The sequence below is a fragment of the Podarcis pityusensis genome (genome assembly GCF_964106645.2).
Source record: "Podarcis pityusensis genome assembly, chromosome: 10".
In the NCBI taxonomy this organism is placed as follows: Eukaryota; Metazoa; Chordata; class Lepidosauria; order Squamata; family Lacertidae; genus Podarcis; species Podarcis pityusensis.
The window spans coordinates 46,328,986-46,346,608 of record NC_138035.1 but is presented as its reverse complement, the minus strand read 5'-3'; the positions used below and the strand labels follow the sequence as shown (position 1 = coordinate 46,346,608).

Genomic DNA, 17,623 nt, shown 5'->3' with positions numbered 1-17,623 from the left:
TATATGCAGAATTCATCATGCGAAAGGCTGGGCTGGATGAATCCCAAGCCGGAATTAAGATCGCCGGAAGAAATATCAACAACCTCAGATATGCAGATGACACAACCTTGATGGCAGAAAGTGAGGAGGAATTAAAGAACCTTTTAATGAGGGTGAAAGAGGAGAGCGCAAAATATGGTTTGAGGCTCAACATCAAAAAAACAAAGATCATGGCCACTGGGCCCATCACCTCCTGGCAAATAGAAGGGGAAGAAATGGAGGCAGTGAGAGATTTTACTTTCTTGGGCTCCATGATCACTGCAGATGGTGACAGCAGTCACGAAATTAAAAGACGCCTGCTCCTTGGGAGAAAGGCGATGACAAACCTAAACAGCATCCTAAAAAGCAGAGACATCACCTTGCCAGCAAAGGTCCGTATAGTTAAAGCCATGGTTTTCCCAGTAGTGATGTATGGAAGTGAGAGCTGGACCATAAAGAACGCTGATCGCCGAAGAATTGATGCTTTTGAATTATGGTGCTGGAGGAGACTCTTGAGAGTCCCATGGACTGCAAGAAGATCAAACCTCTCCATTCTTAAGGAAATCAGCCCTGAGTGCTCACTGGAAGGGCAGATCATGAAGCTGAGGCTCCAATACTTTGGCCACCTCATGAGAAGAGAAGACTCCCTGGAAAAGACCCTGATGTTGGGAAAGATGGAGGGCACAAGGAGAAGGGGACGACAGAGGCCGAGATGGTTGGACAGTGTTCTCGAAGCTACTAACATGAGTTTGACCAAACTGCGGGAGGCAGTGGAAGACAGGAGTGCCTGGCGTGCTCTGGTCCATGGGGTCACGAAGAGTCGGACACGACTAAACGACTAAACAACAACAACAACAACAGTGCTGTGTTGTCTGTGTTGAGTGGCATCGCTTGCCTTTCAGCTCTCTGGGCTTTCAGATGAGTGTCTTCCCTCGCCTTCACTGGAAATACGAAGGATCATATGGGAGCTTTTGAATGTAACACATGCTATGCCCCTCCACGCCATTCATATCAGCCAAAGGGAACCCCTTCTTGGAGCAATTGCTTGCATTCAGTCTAGTTTCTGAACATCCCAAGTATTTTGTGAAGATGTTAGTCCTTTGCAATCCTTCAACTTTATACTGGGCTTGTAATCGGTTCCTCTCTAATCACTTTCACATTGCTGAGCTGTCGAATCAGCAGGGAATCACACCCAAGTGCCCTTCCAAATTCTTCAAATTAATTGGGTAGATGAAGAGATGGGATAGGCAGTGGAAGCAGACAATGTCTCTCAAAAGACAAGTGGTGGTAAAATCCAACAGGGTGGCATTTATGAGCATAAAACTCTAGTTTTCTTTCTAGAACATTCCCCCGAGAATGTCATCCATATAGGCTTTGCTTTTATTCACAGGAGATCAGTGAGAGGGTTGCCAGATTGCCATCGTAGTATCTTCCAGATGTTATAGCTACGTCTTCTATCCATAGCTGTCAAGTGTCCCTTATTTGAAGGGACAGTCCCTTATTCCAGCACCATGTCCCGCTGCTGTCCCTTATTGATGGATGTCCCTTAAATGATGTCCCTTAACTTTCAAAGGAAGCAGCTCCTCTCCCTCCCTCTCTGCCGGCCAGGGAGGAGGGAGGCTCCAACTGTGTTGCTTGGCTGTGTTGCTCACCCAATAAGAAGTCTAAGAACGACTGGGGGGGGTGGAGCTTGCATGCCTTGTCTGTGGCTAGTTAATGCAAGCTGAGGGTTTTTTGAATGCTGGACGCCATTTTGTTGCACGTGCTGCTGCAAACCTTGCAGTGCAAAGCCAGGCCGGGGAGCCATCTTAAGTTGAGGCTGCATAGGCCTTGTGGTGCATGTGATTCAGATTCTATTCAGTTGAACCTCTGGTTACAAAGTTGGTTGGACAGTGTTCTTGAAGCTACCCAGCATGAGTTTGACCAGACTGCAGGAGGACAGGAAGACTGGAGTGCCTGGAACAGGTGAGGCTGCAGGTCCCTTATTTTGGCTGCTGGTCCCTTATTTTCAAGGCTGCTGGTCCCTTATTTTCAAATCTGTAAGTTGACAGCTATGCTTCTATCAGGTCCGGACAACCCAGGCTCGTGAAGGCTGCTGTAGGTCACCAACAGCTGACCTAGAAAGATGTTGTGCCTTTAATGCATCTGATGTGGGTTGTGAGGCACGGAGCAGTAGAATGTCACAAAGCAGGAATCCAGACAGGAAGATGGTACTGTCTGAGATGACAAATTTTGAGAGGATTGCTGAATGATAAGGAAACCACAGAGAAGCTAAATGAGTGTGTGTGTGTGTGTGTGTGTGTGTGTGTGTGTGTGTTGCTCCTCACCAGAGCTGATTTCAGAAGATGCTGAACTGATAGCCAGACCTGGATAACTGGGAGGGGACCAGCGTTTGAAGAACAAAGAACTGAAATGGCAATACATTAAGCTCTAGGGCTATTTGACACATTAAAGGTTAGAAAGTTATTAGGGTGAAAAGGTGGCAGCACTTCCGCATCATTTATGCTATGTCAGTATCCTTACCTTTGCTGTTTGCCTTAATGCTATCTATCAAACAAAATTAGAAATTCACTCTCAATGCTTAGGGATATTGTGGTAGGTTTTGAAAGACAGAATGTCAGGGCTGGAGTTCTCTGCAGGTCAACAATAAAGGAAGCAGATCTCCGTTGTCAGTGAAGTTAACTCTTTCTTCAAGGAAAAGAACATACAACTCCGGCTAGTGGCCTCAGCAACGCTTCCCAGTAGGGCTTGTCCCTATGGAGCAGTTGCCAGGAGTGGAGGTCCCTATCTCCCACTCCTCTCTAAGGTTCCTTCTCTTCCAGATGTTTCCCCTAGCAGTCTCAAACTGCATCTGCACACCTCTGGTCCCTGTTCTGCCCTCCTTATTAGCATGCACATTCTTGAACACCAGCGGGGAAGGGAACTTGTCACAGCAGAAGAGGGAGACTCCCTGGATTCTTCAGCAGCCTCTTGCCCCCGCTTTTCTGCTTCAGCCTTGGAATCTGAACTGCCCCCTGTCACAGGCTCTTCCTGCTCACTAAACCCTGTTCCCCCTTCAGCATTCAGGCCTTCCTCCCAATCCTCTCCCTCTGACCTCTCCTCAGTGTCCCACCACTAATCCCCGGGCTCTGAGCCTTTGTCCTCTGGGATTTCACTTGGGGGTTCCCCAGCTGGTGCTTCCCACCACTCCTCTTCATCCAGCCAATCCATGACATATAAAATCAGCGATCCAATCTTCAATGCACATCTGTGGTCTTAAATATGAATCTTCAATTATCAATGTTTTCTCAGACCCATCCCCAGAGACCTTGGCCTGTCACAGATCATTCTAATGCTACAGTGCTGTGCTAACAGCTACAGGAATTCCTTATTGGTGAGGCTTCCCATTTAAGCTATTAGTGCAAGTGAATTGTAAGTACCTTGTAGCCCAACAAATAGAAAATGTATCTTTCTCTCTCTTCTTCTATTAAACAAACAAACACTATATGAATATTAAAAAAATCTATTTAGACTTCTGCTTTATGTATTTAATCCATAAGGGTTGGCTAGAAATATCACAGGAGACCGCAGTGTTATTGGGTTATTGAGACTGCTTTAATTAAGTAAAAGGTCAAGGGAATTATAATAATGAAATGTGAAAATGCAGAGGATTAGACTAATAAAATAGTACCAATGTACATTTTTATTATAGAGACATGCTGTGGTTCTCACAAAGATACAGCTGAAGCCTCATTTCCATTTCTTTAGGCAGAGAAATTTTACTAGAATAAAACTGTGGGTGAAACCCAACCAAGCCCATCTGCTAGTAGAACAAACACTGGGGGTGGAATGGATTACCCTTTACCCTCAACCCCCCTGTGTCCCCCAAATCTCTGCTCTGGAGAGTTGGGAGATTCCCCCCCAACAGATTTGAGGAGTTGGGGTGCAGGGAAAGAAGAGCAAAGGGGAGTTGTGTTGTGTGAGTGTTATGGAGCATTCCCATCCCATGTTCAAACAAATAAACTTGGTCGGAAAACGTACACGAGGAATCAGTCGGTGGCGTTGACCTAATAACTTCACAAATGTCATAATGAAGAAATCATAGACACACACACACACACACACACACACACACACCTACTCAGCAGGATGTGGCATTTCTATTCTATGCATCTGCAATAGATGCTTTTTTTAAAAAAAAGATGCTATTTCTCCCATGCTTGTTTAAGTGGAAAGAGGAGAAGAAAGTTCAGAAGGGGCACCAAGGTCCCCATGTGTGTAGCTTGTTCTTCCCATCACAGAGTATGTTTTGCCATCATCCCACCGGTGCTTTCAAGAATAGTTCCCTGTTATAAACCAAGCCCGCAGCTCATTCATGTGAGAAGTAATGCGTTCATAGTAGGTATGGAAGAGAAATATGGCTGTTTGCATTTAAAGGTTATCCCCTGTTCCCTCTTTCCACAGTAAGACATGAACCAAAACAGAGACAGCCTTTGAAATTCACACTTATCCGAATTTCGCAATGCAGGTCTCCAACCCAAGTTTACAAAAAAATGCATGGATTAAGGGATAGTGTGCATAAATATTAATATATTATTGGAAAATAGCACACAAAAGTGCATTATTTTAAGCAAAGTAACTCTGCCAAAATGTGTCAGAATTGCATACAAGCTTGTTTTAGGATAAATTCAAACTAAAATGTTGGTGAATTTTCATGGGGAAGTTTTCTTTTTTAAAAAAAACACACAAACTGATGTGGAAGTGTGGTGAACTGAACTTAAGATTGGAAAGAATGAGAAAACAAAATTGATAGATCCATCCATCCCTCCTTAATGGGCAAGGCATGTGTAAATGGATTATAAATCAGAACCCAAAAGTATTCTTGGCATTACATTTCCTTTCCCAAACTTGACAATGGAGCCTCAGCTAATTCTTCAAAGAACAAGGCAAGTGTGAAAATAATAATAATAATAATAATAATAATAATAATAATAATAATAATAATTTATTTATACCCCGCCCATCTGGCTGGGTTTCCCCAGGCGCTTTGGGCGGCTTCCAACAGAATATTAAAAACACAATAAAACATGAAACATTAAAAACTTCCCTAGACAGGGCTGCCTTCAGATGTCTTTTAGAAGTCAGAGTGTTGTTTATTTCCTTGACATTTGATGGGAGGGTGTTCCACAGGGCGGGCGCCACTACCGAAAAGACCCTCTGCCTGGTTCCCTGTAACAAATTGATGTGGAAGTGTGCTGAACTGAAATGAAGCTTGGAAATGCCAGAAGCTTAGAGAGAGAGAAACTGCTGGATTCATCTGTCCCGACCTTGATGTAAGCTCCACAGAACCCAACAGGGTTTGCTTCTGAGCAGATGCATATAGGCTTATTGGTTTATTTTTGTTTTATTACATATTTGTGCTCTCTTTTTTGTCAGTCATCATCATAATAATAACAACCATCTGAATGTGTTGCCACAGCCACTCTGGGCAGCTTCCAACATATATAAAAACATAGTAAAACATTCAACATTAAAAAGCTTCCCTATACAGAACTGCCTTCAGATGTCTTCCGAAGGTTATATAGTTACTCATCTCCTTGACATCTGAAGGGAGGGCATTCCACAGGGCTGGCGCCACTACCGAAAAGACCCTCTGCCTGGTTCCCTGTAACCTCACTTCTCGCAGTGAGGGAACCGCCAGAAGGCCCTCAGAGCTGGACCTCAGTGTCCGGACTGAATGATGGGGCTGAGGCCGTTTAGGGAGAACCTGTGACCATCCATCTGTTGCTGAACTACAACAGCAGATAAGAGCTGTAGTTCATTGGCATCTGGAGGGTCAAAGATCCCCCAACTCTGACAGGTGGGATTTAGTCACTGCTACATGTTCACAGGTGGGACATGGGTGGCACTGTGGGTTAAATCACAGAGCCTAGGACTTGCTGATCAGAAGGTCGGCGGTTCGAATCCCCGCGACGGGGTGAGCTCCTGTTGCTCGGTCCCTCCTCCTGCCAACCTAGCAGTTCAAAAGCACGTCAAAGTGCAAGTAGATAAATAGGTACCACCCTGGCGGGAAGGTAAACAGCATTTCCGTGCGCTGCTCTGGTTTGCCAGAAGCGGCTTAGTCATGCTGGCCACATGACCCGGAAGCTGTACACCGGCTCCCTCGGCCAATAAAGCGAGATGAGCCAGAGTCGGCCACAACTGGACCTAATGGTCAGGGGTCCCTTTACCTTTACCTTTTACATGTTCACAGACTTTTAGCTAGGATATTGACGTGAGCAATAGAATGGCAGTGACAGTATAAGAAGGAAGATCGGGGTGGATGCTGCCTATGACACACACCTACCCCTTAAATATAGCTCTGTTGTCGCAGCTGATGAATGAATGACTTCAGGCATTTTCGAACACATCTGTTCTCATGACCACAGTGACTTCAACTGTGTAGCCATTCATGCCCCACCACACACCATCCCAAATTCCTTCAGCTGCATGTATTTCAGAATGTGCATAGCAATATCGCAAAACTTTTCCCAGACTCATGCTAAGTGTTGTAACTGTGCTGGGATACCAGCTCCTTAGCCCTACTGCAATTGAGAAGTGTGCTGTTGACGCTGAACTGATTTCATCAGTGGCAATGGGGAAAGACAAGTGATTCTGTTAGCCATGGAGAAATATTTAGCAGAGCCACAGTTAACTGAGGGTAAGGTTGCTCTCTGGGTTTTTTTTTTATCCAGCACCGGAACTGTACTTTTGGATTTATTTTTAAGTTTCTTTTGATGTAAGCTATTATGGGAGGTCTAATAGAAGAACAGCTAGTACAATATCTGAGGAAACAGGGCACAGAACTCATGCAAAGAGGGCTGGAAGCTGGGAGTGCTGGGATGGTGTAATGCTAAGTCATTCCCCATGTGAAAAGTCCCCTCCTCCTCTGTACCTCCACCACTTCCCTGAAAGTAATCCAAGAGTTCTGCACTCCCACAGTTCCCCTAAGCTACTGACCCAGCACCTGACTTCAGGCAAAGAGTAAGGATTGTTCTCTCTTACTGGCAAAGCCCACGCCTCTCCAGCAGGAGTGTGGAACCTTTTGTGAACTACAGCATCCATCATCAAGCATGGCCAATGTGGTTCCTCACATCTGCTTTCCAGACTTTCCTGCAACACATCACCAACTCTGGCATTGCATTCTAAAAGTGAGTGGATAAAGACTAACAATCCAGTGTAAATACCTAGTGTAGAAGTGCCCTAGAAAAACGTGGATCTATCGCACACCAAGTCAGGCCACAGGTCCATCAAGTTCAGTATTGTCTTATGTGGTTGGCCGTGGATCTTCAGGGTTTCAGACAGGAGACATTCCCAGCCCTCCTAGGAGATGTAAGGGATTGGAACCTGGGACCACTGACCTAGGTTCTTTCTCAAACCTCTAATGAAAATACACAGGAAAGTTGTGATTCGGGAGTAATTGGGTCATGGAACATCGTTCTAGAGTTCTTCAGCAACCTTCAGCTAACATACCACTAGCACAACATATTGTCCCATGCTCATTTTACACATCAGGCTGGGGGAAAAAAATCTATTGATTTCTTGTCCATGTCATTTTCTGAAGCAAAACAAATATGTCACTGAGCTTGGTTTTTACTTCTTTTTAATGAATAACCACATGTGTGGAACTCCTTTTTTTAAGTCAATACATATTTTCATAATAAATAAAATGGACATGATCAACTTTGACAGGGCATCATTATGACATAAAAAGCTGCCATTAAGCTTAACTCATAAACATTTCCTAGATTGGTACAGAATATTAAATCATATAAATAAATCTCCACTCATATAAATTATGCGATACAATTTTAAATAAATTATAATTAAATAGTACTATCTGCTAAAATGGTTTTTAAATAAGGCAATACACTTTGTCCTCTGGAGAGAAGTAAACAGAAAAGGGAAAGATTCTTCAGATACCTGTTAACTAGATGTAATTAAGCAAGTTTGCTATCGGAAGATCCAATTTTATGTGTTAAAAAGGAACTTAACTTTCAGTCAGAGTGCTTGGCACGTTTTCCCTAGATTTCATTTGACTTGAAAATGAATTCCATTGAAACCATTGGCCTTTTTCAAGAAAAGATCCCAAAGCAAGCATATCAATGGATGCAGGGCCACCAGGCTCATAAAGAGGTCCAGGTTGAAGAGATGCTTCCATGTGGCTTGTCTGTATCAGACTTCCCTAACCTGGTACCTGCTGGATGTTTTGAAATACAACTCCCACCAGATCCAGCCAGCATGATCAATGTCTGCTATGATAAGAGTTGTAGACCAAAGCATCTGAAGGGTTCTGGGTTGTGGGAAGGCTGATCTAAACATTAACACCCTAATTCCCATGGTGGTGGTGGCTCAAGAAGTTCTTCTGCTAGCACCAAAACTGGGGTCTTTGTTACAGAGGCACCAAGTAACAAAATAGATGCTCCGTCTGAGCCCAGCAGAGTCACAAGTTGAGTAGCGGCCTCATTTTTAAAGGCCTTCTTAATCTCCTAACCTTCCCTCAATACCCTCCCTTAATCAAGACTAAATCCCTCCATTTCACTGGTGTTAGTTGTATTTTATGGACAGGTCCAGAGGAGTTTCCAATCACATGTCTGAGGTGGCCCTTCCTTTCAAGTAAATTTGTTTTGCATTAGGCTAACTTGCCAGCCCTCGATTCACTCTGTAGAGATGTTCTGTCAAAGTTTGCCACTAATCCAGATAAAGCAGTTTGAGAACTGCTGGATCGATACTTTAAAATGGGTCTCATGGAAGCATACGTCTGTTGAGTTCTGTATGGGTAAAAACATTTGTGCCTTTAAAAGTGAACCATTGCATTTGTCCTTGTTCCACAGAGGCCACCACCGAAGGAAGCTGCAATGATCCTGATTGCCCACTCAGTTGTTGTTGTTGTTGTTCTTCTTGCCTTTGTGGCTCTTGTTGGGGGCTTTGAGCGCTACAGTGCAGGCATCCTCCAGGTAGTCAAACAGCAAATCAAGCTCACCGACTGCTTTGTTTTTCCCATTTTCTCCCAACTGTAAAATCAAAGCAAAAACAATTTCTTCATCAGAATGGACAATATAGATTATAAAAGATGTCGTGTCAATTGGGGGAGGGACACAGGGGGAAATGGGGGATACTCTAAGAATTAGAGCACAACTCCTCGAGAGGTTTTTCTACATAAGCCTCACTCAGTTAACCAAGATCTGCAGAAGGATACAGCAGTGTGAGAAACAGAGTAGAACAGGATCTGTGCAATCGGCAACAGAGTTCTTACATAAGAGTTAAACAGGAAATATTCACAATGGAGGGTTCCCTCCCTAGGTTCGTTTTCTGCAGGATTCAGTGAATGGAGGAACACAAAGACATGAGATCAGCTTCTGCTCAGGTATGCCTTTCCTAGAGTTGCCTTCTGTGAGTCACAGTGGCCAAATGGGAATTAATATGACAATTCACCAAAGCGGAATGAGACTAAGACCCAGGGGCCCACTGCAAGAATGTTCATTGAACAGCCTGAACATTTTCTCTCTATAGTACTATTGATCCAATTTGGGTCATTTTGGATCTTCCATTGAGTTCTGTTAGATTCTGATAAGAATGAATTACTTCATTTATATTTTGCATAATTATTTATTTAAAGGGATTGGGTGAAGGGGATAGCAGACAATACCTCAATCTAGCACACATTTAAAGGCAAATCTGCCTAAAAGCAAATCTACCTAATTTGCACCGTATTTGCAAACAATATGTGAACCAAAACACAGCCATCCTTTACCAAGATAAAGCATGGGTATAAATGCATATATTGGTGAAAATAGCATACAAAAGTACATTATATTAGGGAAAATATGAATATAAGGGGAATATGCTTTACAAAAAATGCATATATGAGACAGAATTGCATGCAATTGTGTGTATTTTTGATGAAATCAGCACTAAACTGCTGGTTAATTTTCAGGAGCACTTTTTAAAAGTGGAAATGTCACTCATGTGGAACCTGAACTTAAGTTTGTTTAAAAAAATTAGAAACTGTGAGAAACCAGAACTGACAGATTTCTCCTTATCAAACCTCAATGGATTCACTACTGGACTAAACATACAACAACAACAACAATTCCACCGCTGAATGAAATGCAAAAGGCTTGCATTATTTTTTTTTATTCCACCTTCAGGCAGCAAAACATTTTGTACTGGATAGAAGTTCAAAGGGAACAGATATGAATGTAAGCTAAGCAAATGCAGCTACAATGCAAGGCTGGCTGACATGGAGGGGTTTCTAACCGTTGGCCTTGCTGGCTAGAGCTGATGAGATTTGCCATCCAACAACATCTGGGGGTCCACAGATAGACCATCCCTCCACTATATGTTACAGCTCTCCCTACAATGCAGCTTTCATTTAACATGGATCATATTCAAACCTTATTCCCCTGAGCGTATTCTGAGGGACTACAGTCTGTGAAGACTGTATAAAACATGCCATTTCTAAACATTTGCACTAGCACTCAACTAAGAAAAAAAAAGGGAGATTAATATTTTTTTAAAAAAAATCTTTTTCATGAACTGCTTTGAGGGTTGTTGTTGTTGTTTTTCATTCAAGTGGTACATAAATAAAATAGAACAAATTTTACAAAGCAACATACCTGTTGTAATTTGTCTTTCATTTGCTGCAGGTTCCTTTCAATGTGTTCTTTATTTCCCAGTGGTTTCTGAAAAGGAAGGAATGCAGCTAAGTCACAATGTGGTTTTTCATTTCACACCTTTCGCTTGTCTTGCACTTGACGGCAGAAAGATTGGATGTTTTGATTTGAGGTTTCCTCCTTTACCTTCGGCGCTGGTGATTTGCTACCTTGCCTTGTCTAGAAATATATTGCCAACTACCAGCCACAGACGCAAGTTGAATACCCTGCTCCCCCACCTCCCTAGAGGAAAAGCATCCAAGCAGGTGAAATACCAAGGAAGCAGAGGACCAGGGGTGGGAAACAGAGACAGACTACAGCTATAGATGATGCTTACACAGCCCTTCAGTTTCCTATTCAAATCGGCCAAGAAACTTGCAACTTCCTGGGCGCTGGGATATTTGTCCCCAGAGAGGGTCATGAGGACGTCTGTCACCACAATATCAGTTAATCTCTTCATTAGGTAGCAGCGATCATTCGCCTGCAAAGACAAGATAATGAAATTATGTACCTCGAACAACAAGAGAATAGGAAGGTACAAAGAGAGAATAAAAATATTGTTTAATGCACATGGGAATCTCACCTTGATGTTGGTGTATAGGTGCTGCCCAACAAATCTGTTATCTGTGTCCTTATCAAAGTGTCTTCCCTATTTAAAAGAGAGGGAGAGAGAGAATGAGAGTGTGGCAGAAAGATGAGGCTCTACTTTTTTAAAAGCTCTGCACTGTGGCACACAAGCTCCCTGAGTCTATATAGCTCTCCAGCTGAGTTGGAGGAGACTGCTGCCCATGACATGGAACTATAGAAAAGGATGCCAAGGAGTTATAGTGTTAGTGTTGGCCTGGTGAGTGTGAAAGCTGCAGAAGGTAAGCAGGCCCAATGAGCTACCTAACAGATCGGAAGCGAAAAGCAGAACTAACTGAGAGCATCAACAAAACGTTAAAAGCCCCACACTTGCCAGTCCCATAGGTAGAAGATAGCCATGAGTGGGTTGTGTAGCTAATTGTTTATAAAACGAGCTCTGGAAGGTCACACTTCCTAGGCAGCTGAATATAATCCTGTGGGTTGTGGTTTCCCAAAGCGGCGTACATACTTAAAGTATGCACATACCTGAAGGCAGGTTAGCATCCTTTCAGGATGGAAGGATGTCAAGGAGCAAAAGTGGGGAAATCACAAGACAGTACAAAGCATATGAGAGCTGTGCAGATAAAACTGCAGCACGCAGACCAATTGCTTTACCTGGCTGGCTAAAGTATATGTACGATTCCTGAAGTAGGTTTTCTGGAAGTTGTTTCTCGTGAGTTCGCAGGAGTGGTTAGTATGAATAACTGCGTCCTTCAAGGGTACGGGGCTTGCCAAGAAGATGAGAGGGAGGCAAGTGCAGCAGAACACCCAGACAAGGAAGCATCTGGTTCCATTCCCAAGTGGATTCATGGCTCCCCAAGAAAGGTGGCAAGTTCAGCCAAGTTGCAGCTGCAGTCTTTGAACCTTCTAGAGACGCACAGAAGGAGAATTTCCCAATGAAGATAGACAAAGATCTATTAACGTTATAGTGAAAAATAATAATTTTGCTTTATAAATTATGCATCTAACTTACATTTCAACATGCAGCAATATAATTATATAAGCACTTGGAATTATTACTTACTTGTGATGTTTTTGCTGTGCTGTGAAGGAGTTGAGGGTTCCCCTATATATACCCATTGCCACCTTGTTCGAGAGATAGGTAGTGATGAGTTAAAATGACATCATCGAGTCTCTTACTTTCCACCATCGCTTCTGAGAATTTACTAACCACGACACCCAAAAAAAAAAAGCCACAAGACACAACCTCACTGGTTTTTTACTGGGTAATTTTTATGAGGTGCCCCTGTTCATGAGGCTGGGGGCAGAAAGATGGGTTTGTTCCCGACACAGCTGCAAGTTAGGGTCAAACTAAATGTGACAGCATTCACACAAAGTGTGTAATTGGCCAATGTGTGACTGGTGTGTAAAAAGTAGATATTGGTGGTGTGTGTCTGTGTGTTGATATGGGTCATCATGACCATGGCAAGAATAAAGTCCTTCCTCCTCCTCCACCAGGGTCCCAATCCATACAGCTATCCCCACACCAGCTATTTACCATTAAGAATCCTGTGATGGCCTGGGACTCGGGCTCGGACTCGGAACCAGAGGAGTCTCAGTATGCACCGGATCCTTTGCCTCAGGCATCATCTGAACCAAGTCTGGGCCTTGATCATGAAGAGTCCCAGTCTGCACAGGTTCCCCTGCAACAAACACCAGCTGGGCCAAGTCAGGGGCCTGAGCCTGCCCTGGCTCCAGATGCAAGGATTACCTTGTTACCTTCAGCTGGGTCATCACTTACAGTTCTCCACTACTGGTTTGGTCAGGGGAGGCTGAGGCAGTCCCTGGGTCTAGTAACCCACCGACGTCTCCCGAGCTGCAGAGACTAAGGTCTGAGAGAAGGAGAGACCTGAGTACCTGCAGGAGGAGTGCTCGCCTTCGGGCAAAACAGGGAGGTGAGTCGCAGGGGTATCAGGACCAGCCGCTACCCCGACAAAGATCAAAGGCTGTCGGATCCCACCCCAGGTTGCGGGAGCAACATTGCTGTATGCTAGATCCTGCCTGAGATCCTGTACCTGTCCTTGCCTGGTTTCCTGCCTCATGTCCTGCCTTGGCTCTGTCGGACTGACTCTTAGCGGAACCTTCGGATTCTGGACCGCGTTTCACGGGTTACCCCCGGGCCCAGCACATATCCATTCATTGAGTTTGATGCATCAATGAAACTTTAAAAATGTGAAATGTAACACTGCAACAACTAAATGTTGTGATTGGCGTAGGGCATGGGGTGTGGGGACTTAAGATCAGAGAATTGGAGGGGACTGACCTGGCAGAAGACCCAGCAGGCTGTAGGATGAGAATGCAGGATGCCAGGAGGAGACTAACCTAAGGGGGATCCTAGCAGCTTGGGAGATGGAGATCTGGATCCAAGCGAAGGCCTGAGCAGATTGTGTGGAGAATATACCACCTCTGTGTTATTGGATACCACTGGTGTAACCTTCACGGCTCATTAAGGAGGCTAATGCACCTTCCTCTGTCAGTGAAGAGTCTTTCTCTTTTGAGGAGGCACCTGGGGATAAGTTCAATGGTGAACCGGCTCCATCAACTCCATCTCTGTTTCCAAGGGCATGGATGTGGCAGTGCTACAAGAGCGAACCTTACGTGCCCAGTCTCTACAGAGGAGCACCCATTTGCTTGTCCAGGCTCAAGCCTTGGGATGTCAACCGCGTGAATAGCTTGCGCCACTCTTCCTAAGGAGAGTGTAAGAGACATGTAAATCATTGGAATAACATCTTAAGTGATGCCGAGCTGTGTACTGTGCATTTGTAACCTGTACACCTATGTTGGGATGCTGTACTGACTTCCTAAACAAAACCTTTGAAAAATTGTGGTGACATTTAACTGTCAGTAGTCTTGCTAATATGTATAAGGCTGAATCAGATAAGTGCTGGAGATGCAAAGAGGTTGAGGAAACGTTCTTTCATATGTGGTGGACTTGTAAAGGGGTAAAAGAGTATTGGGAAATGATCCATAAAGAATTGGAAAAAAAATGTTTTAAAAGTACTTTCCCAAAAAAACCAAAGTCCTTTCTGTTGGGGATACTTCAGACTGAAATTCCCGGGTGTAAAAAAAAAAAAGAAGGTTATTTATGTATGCCACTACTGTGGCCCATGTTTTGTTAGCCCAAAAATGGAAAACAAGCCAGGTTCCAACTAAAGAAGAATGGCAACTTAAACTGATGGAATGTGCACAGCTTGCGGACCTAACATATAGAATAAGAGAACAAGAAGAACACACATTTAAAGAAGATTGGAAATTGTTTATTGAATATATGGGAAATAACTGTGTATAGCTGAAAATGCTGGCAGCATTAAGATAAATTCAACAGTGTAAATAAGTTTTGATGGATGTAATAATGGACTACTGAATGGTATAGTTTTTGTGAAATATGCAGGGATTTTTGATATGTAAAATGAACCATAGAAAGAGAAGGAGGGAAGTCACTGATATCTTAAGGGTGTAAAAACGAGTACTTAAATAAAACAGAAAATTATATATATATGACAATTGTGGTGACAGTTCAAGAGTCAGATGATAACAGCCAGGGCATGTGCTCTTACTTGTCTGGGGAAATGTTGCACACCACCATGGCATGGTCATGACCCACAAGAGTACAAAGGTGGCCTGTTGCTCTGGAAGTCAATATTCTGCAGTTTCAATCCATTTCAACTTCAAAGTTCTTGACTGTGCCCTGAGGGCCATAGAGATCATGGTGCATGGAGCATGTTTTATTTAAATTATTCGCTTTGTTAAAAGCTCAAATGTTCTTGGTACAGCTCTTGATAGACTTACCCTGCATGAATTTGCCTAACCCTCTTTCAAAGCCATCCAAGATGGTGTCAATCGCTGCCTTTTGTGGGGGCAAATTCTATCGTTCAGCTATGCCACATGTGACAAAGTACTTTCTTTCGTCTCCGCTGAATCTACCAACATTCTGCTTCATTGCATGTCTACCAGTTATAGGTTTATGAGGGTGGGGGGACTTTTCTCTATCCACTTTTTCTATTCTGTGACCGTTTAAGTGGTATAATGCTGCTTTAAATGTAAGGGGCAGATGTGGTCCTAGACGAAAATGAGTGAAATCATCTATTAGCCCCTTGTAGACCAATTTTCTATTATGATTATATTTTCATTTCTATACCACTTCATATTTTAAAGGGGGGGGGACTCAGAGTGGTTTATAACACATTAAAATATCAAATAAAACAATCCAGAATAAAACTAATGCAAGCTTCAAGGAAAATATTTCAGAACCTTCTCTAAGTGACATTTTGTTTTCCCCATATTTATTTACCTACTTAATTTATAGAGCTGCCCCATAGTAGGACTATAGGAGGCCCTGGTGGTGTAGTGGTTAGGGTGTCGGACTGAGACCTGGGAGATCAGGGTTCAAATCCCCACACAGTCATGAAGCTCACTTGGTGACCTTGGAGTCAGTCACAGCCCCTTTACCTACCTCACAGGGTTGGTGTAGGGATTAACTGATTCCATGTGCTGCTGATATAGTAGAACCAAATTCAGTTGATTCTGACAAGATGCTCTGAGAAGACAATTCAGCGACGTCTACTCCAGATTAGGATACGGTTCTCAGCATTTACCCGTACAAGTACAGTGGTACCTCAGGTTACATACGCTTCAGGTTACATACGCTTCAGGTTACAGACTCTGCTAACCCAGAAATATTACCTCGGGTTAAGAACTTTGCTTCAGGATGAGAACAGAAATCATGCAGCGGGAGGCCCCATTAGCTAAAGTGGTGCTTCAGGTTAAGAACAGTTTCAGGTTAAGTACGGACCTCCGGAACGAATTAAGTACTTAACCTGAGGTACCACTGTACTGTATATTATCCATTTGATTTCAGTGAATTTATAGATCTATGTGTTTGTGACTGAGCTCCATGGCTATGGCAGGTTCACTAGAACCTCTGAGTGCTAACCAAAGAAGAGGCTTTCTGTTAAATCTGATATTTTTTAGCTTAATCCCGTATTTTAAAAAACTCTACAATAAAACGTAGAGTTCATCAGTGAAGAAATAATATTGATTTCTCCTTGTTTCAATTTTATTTTTATTTTTTTACAGAGAGAGAGAAAGCACAGCACAGTAGTAAAAATCACGTAAGCAGCAAAGTGGTACTCAACCTCATTTTGGGTTTTCTTTCCCCCTTTTTTCTTTCCAGTAATGTCTCAGAAATCACCCTTTTCCCACTCACAGGCTCTGGGGTAATACTTCGAACCACAATTACACACTGAGTTTCCCTAGGTGACTAGTAAGTCAGAGTGGTTTGATATTCTCAACAACTGACCCATATAAAACACAGAGGATTCGAAGCAGAGGAATAGCATGTGCACCAGAAGCCACAAACACTTCCTCCTTGATTTCAACCTTCTGTCGTCATGTAGACTAATCTTTGATTTCATCTTCCTAGGACTTGCAGAGACTTGTCTGTGCTTAACAACTTGCAATGCTCACTTTTTTCTAAAAAATATGTTTAGGGGTACTCTCATTTTGACTCAAGAAAATCACCATTTTATAGTTCAAATAAATACAGTGAATGGACAAAAGTACAAAGATTCACAAAATGTTTAGGGGTATGTGTATTCCTGCGTCCCCCCAGGAAAAAAAGGCACTGACAACTTGATTTGTGTTTTTAGTTGTTACCTGGTTATAGTAGCATGAATTTGACACATTTAAAATTTTTGGATGAGATTTCTCAACGGTTAGCCCGCAATGTACACAGGGGTTACTTTCCAGAAATCACACCTGAAGGCAAAATCACGTACTGTATAGTCTAAACACATTGGGTGCAATTGCAGGAGGGATTACCAAAGTCTTTATTTCCTGGACACCTGCCCCCTTATTTATTTATTTATTTATTTATTTATTTATTTATTTATTTAAAAGCCAAGCGCTTTAAAGATGAATGCACACAACTGAAATGTGCCTAAGTTGCAGGCTTCCTGTATTCACAAACTATAGACAACATACAGGTAATCAGATGCATGTTTGAGCACCTCCATGTTCAAAGCACTGCAGTTGGCAGTCTCCCACTACTGCTATAGCTAAATAGAGTTGCAATGTTTTTATTATTTTTGAAAAAAATATTTATGATTTTCAGGTTTATACATTTCAGAAATTTTACAGTTATTTTAACATTTCAAATCTTGACTTCCTTCCCCCTTTTCCTGTGGCTACTTAAATTTATTCTTAATATTTTCTGCATATCCAAATTAACTTAATTTGTTGATTTATTCATCTACTTTAAATATATACACTTATGAAACTGCAGGTTATTACAACAATCCTACAATTTA

At 42.8% G+C, this 17,623-nt stretch overlaps 1 protein-coding gene across 1 annotated transcript; it reads right to left on the bottom strand.

Annotated features, from left to right (window-relative positions):
- Positions 1-7,918: 7,918 nt before the first annotated feature.
- On the bottom strand, positions 7,919-12,156 carry IL22 (interleukin 22). The gene is made up of 5 exons (XM_081024122.1): positions 11,931-12,156; positions 11,275-11,340; positions 11,029-11,172; positions 10,656-10,721; positions 7,919-9,050 (listed from the first exon to the last, which is right to left on the bottom strand). Exons 1-5 carry the CDS (start codon positions 12,123-12,125, stop codon positions 8,913-8,915), a joined length of 609 nt encoding a protein of 202 aa, XP_080880248.1. The 5' UTR covers positions 12,126-12,156; the 3' UTR covers positions 7,919-8,912.
- Between the last annotated feature and the right edge of the window lie 5,467 nt (positions 12,157-17,623).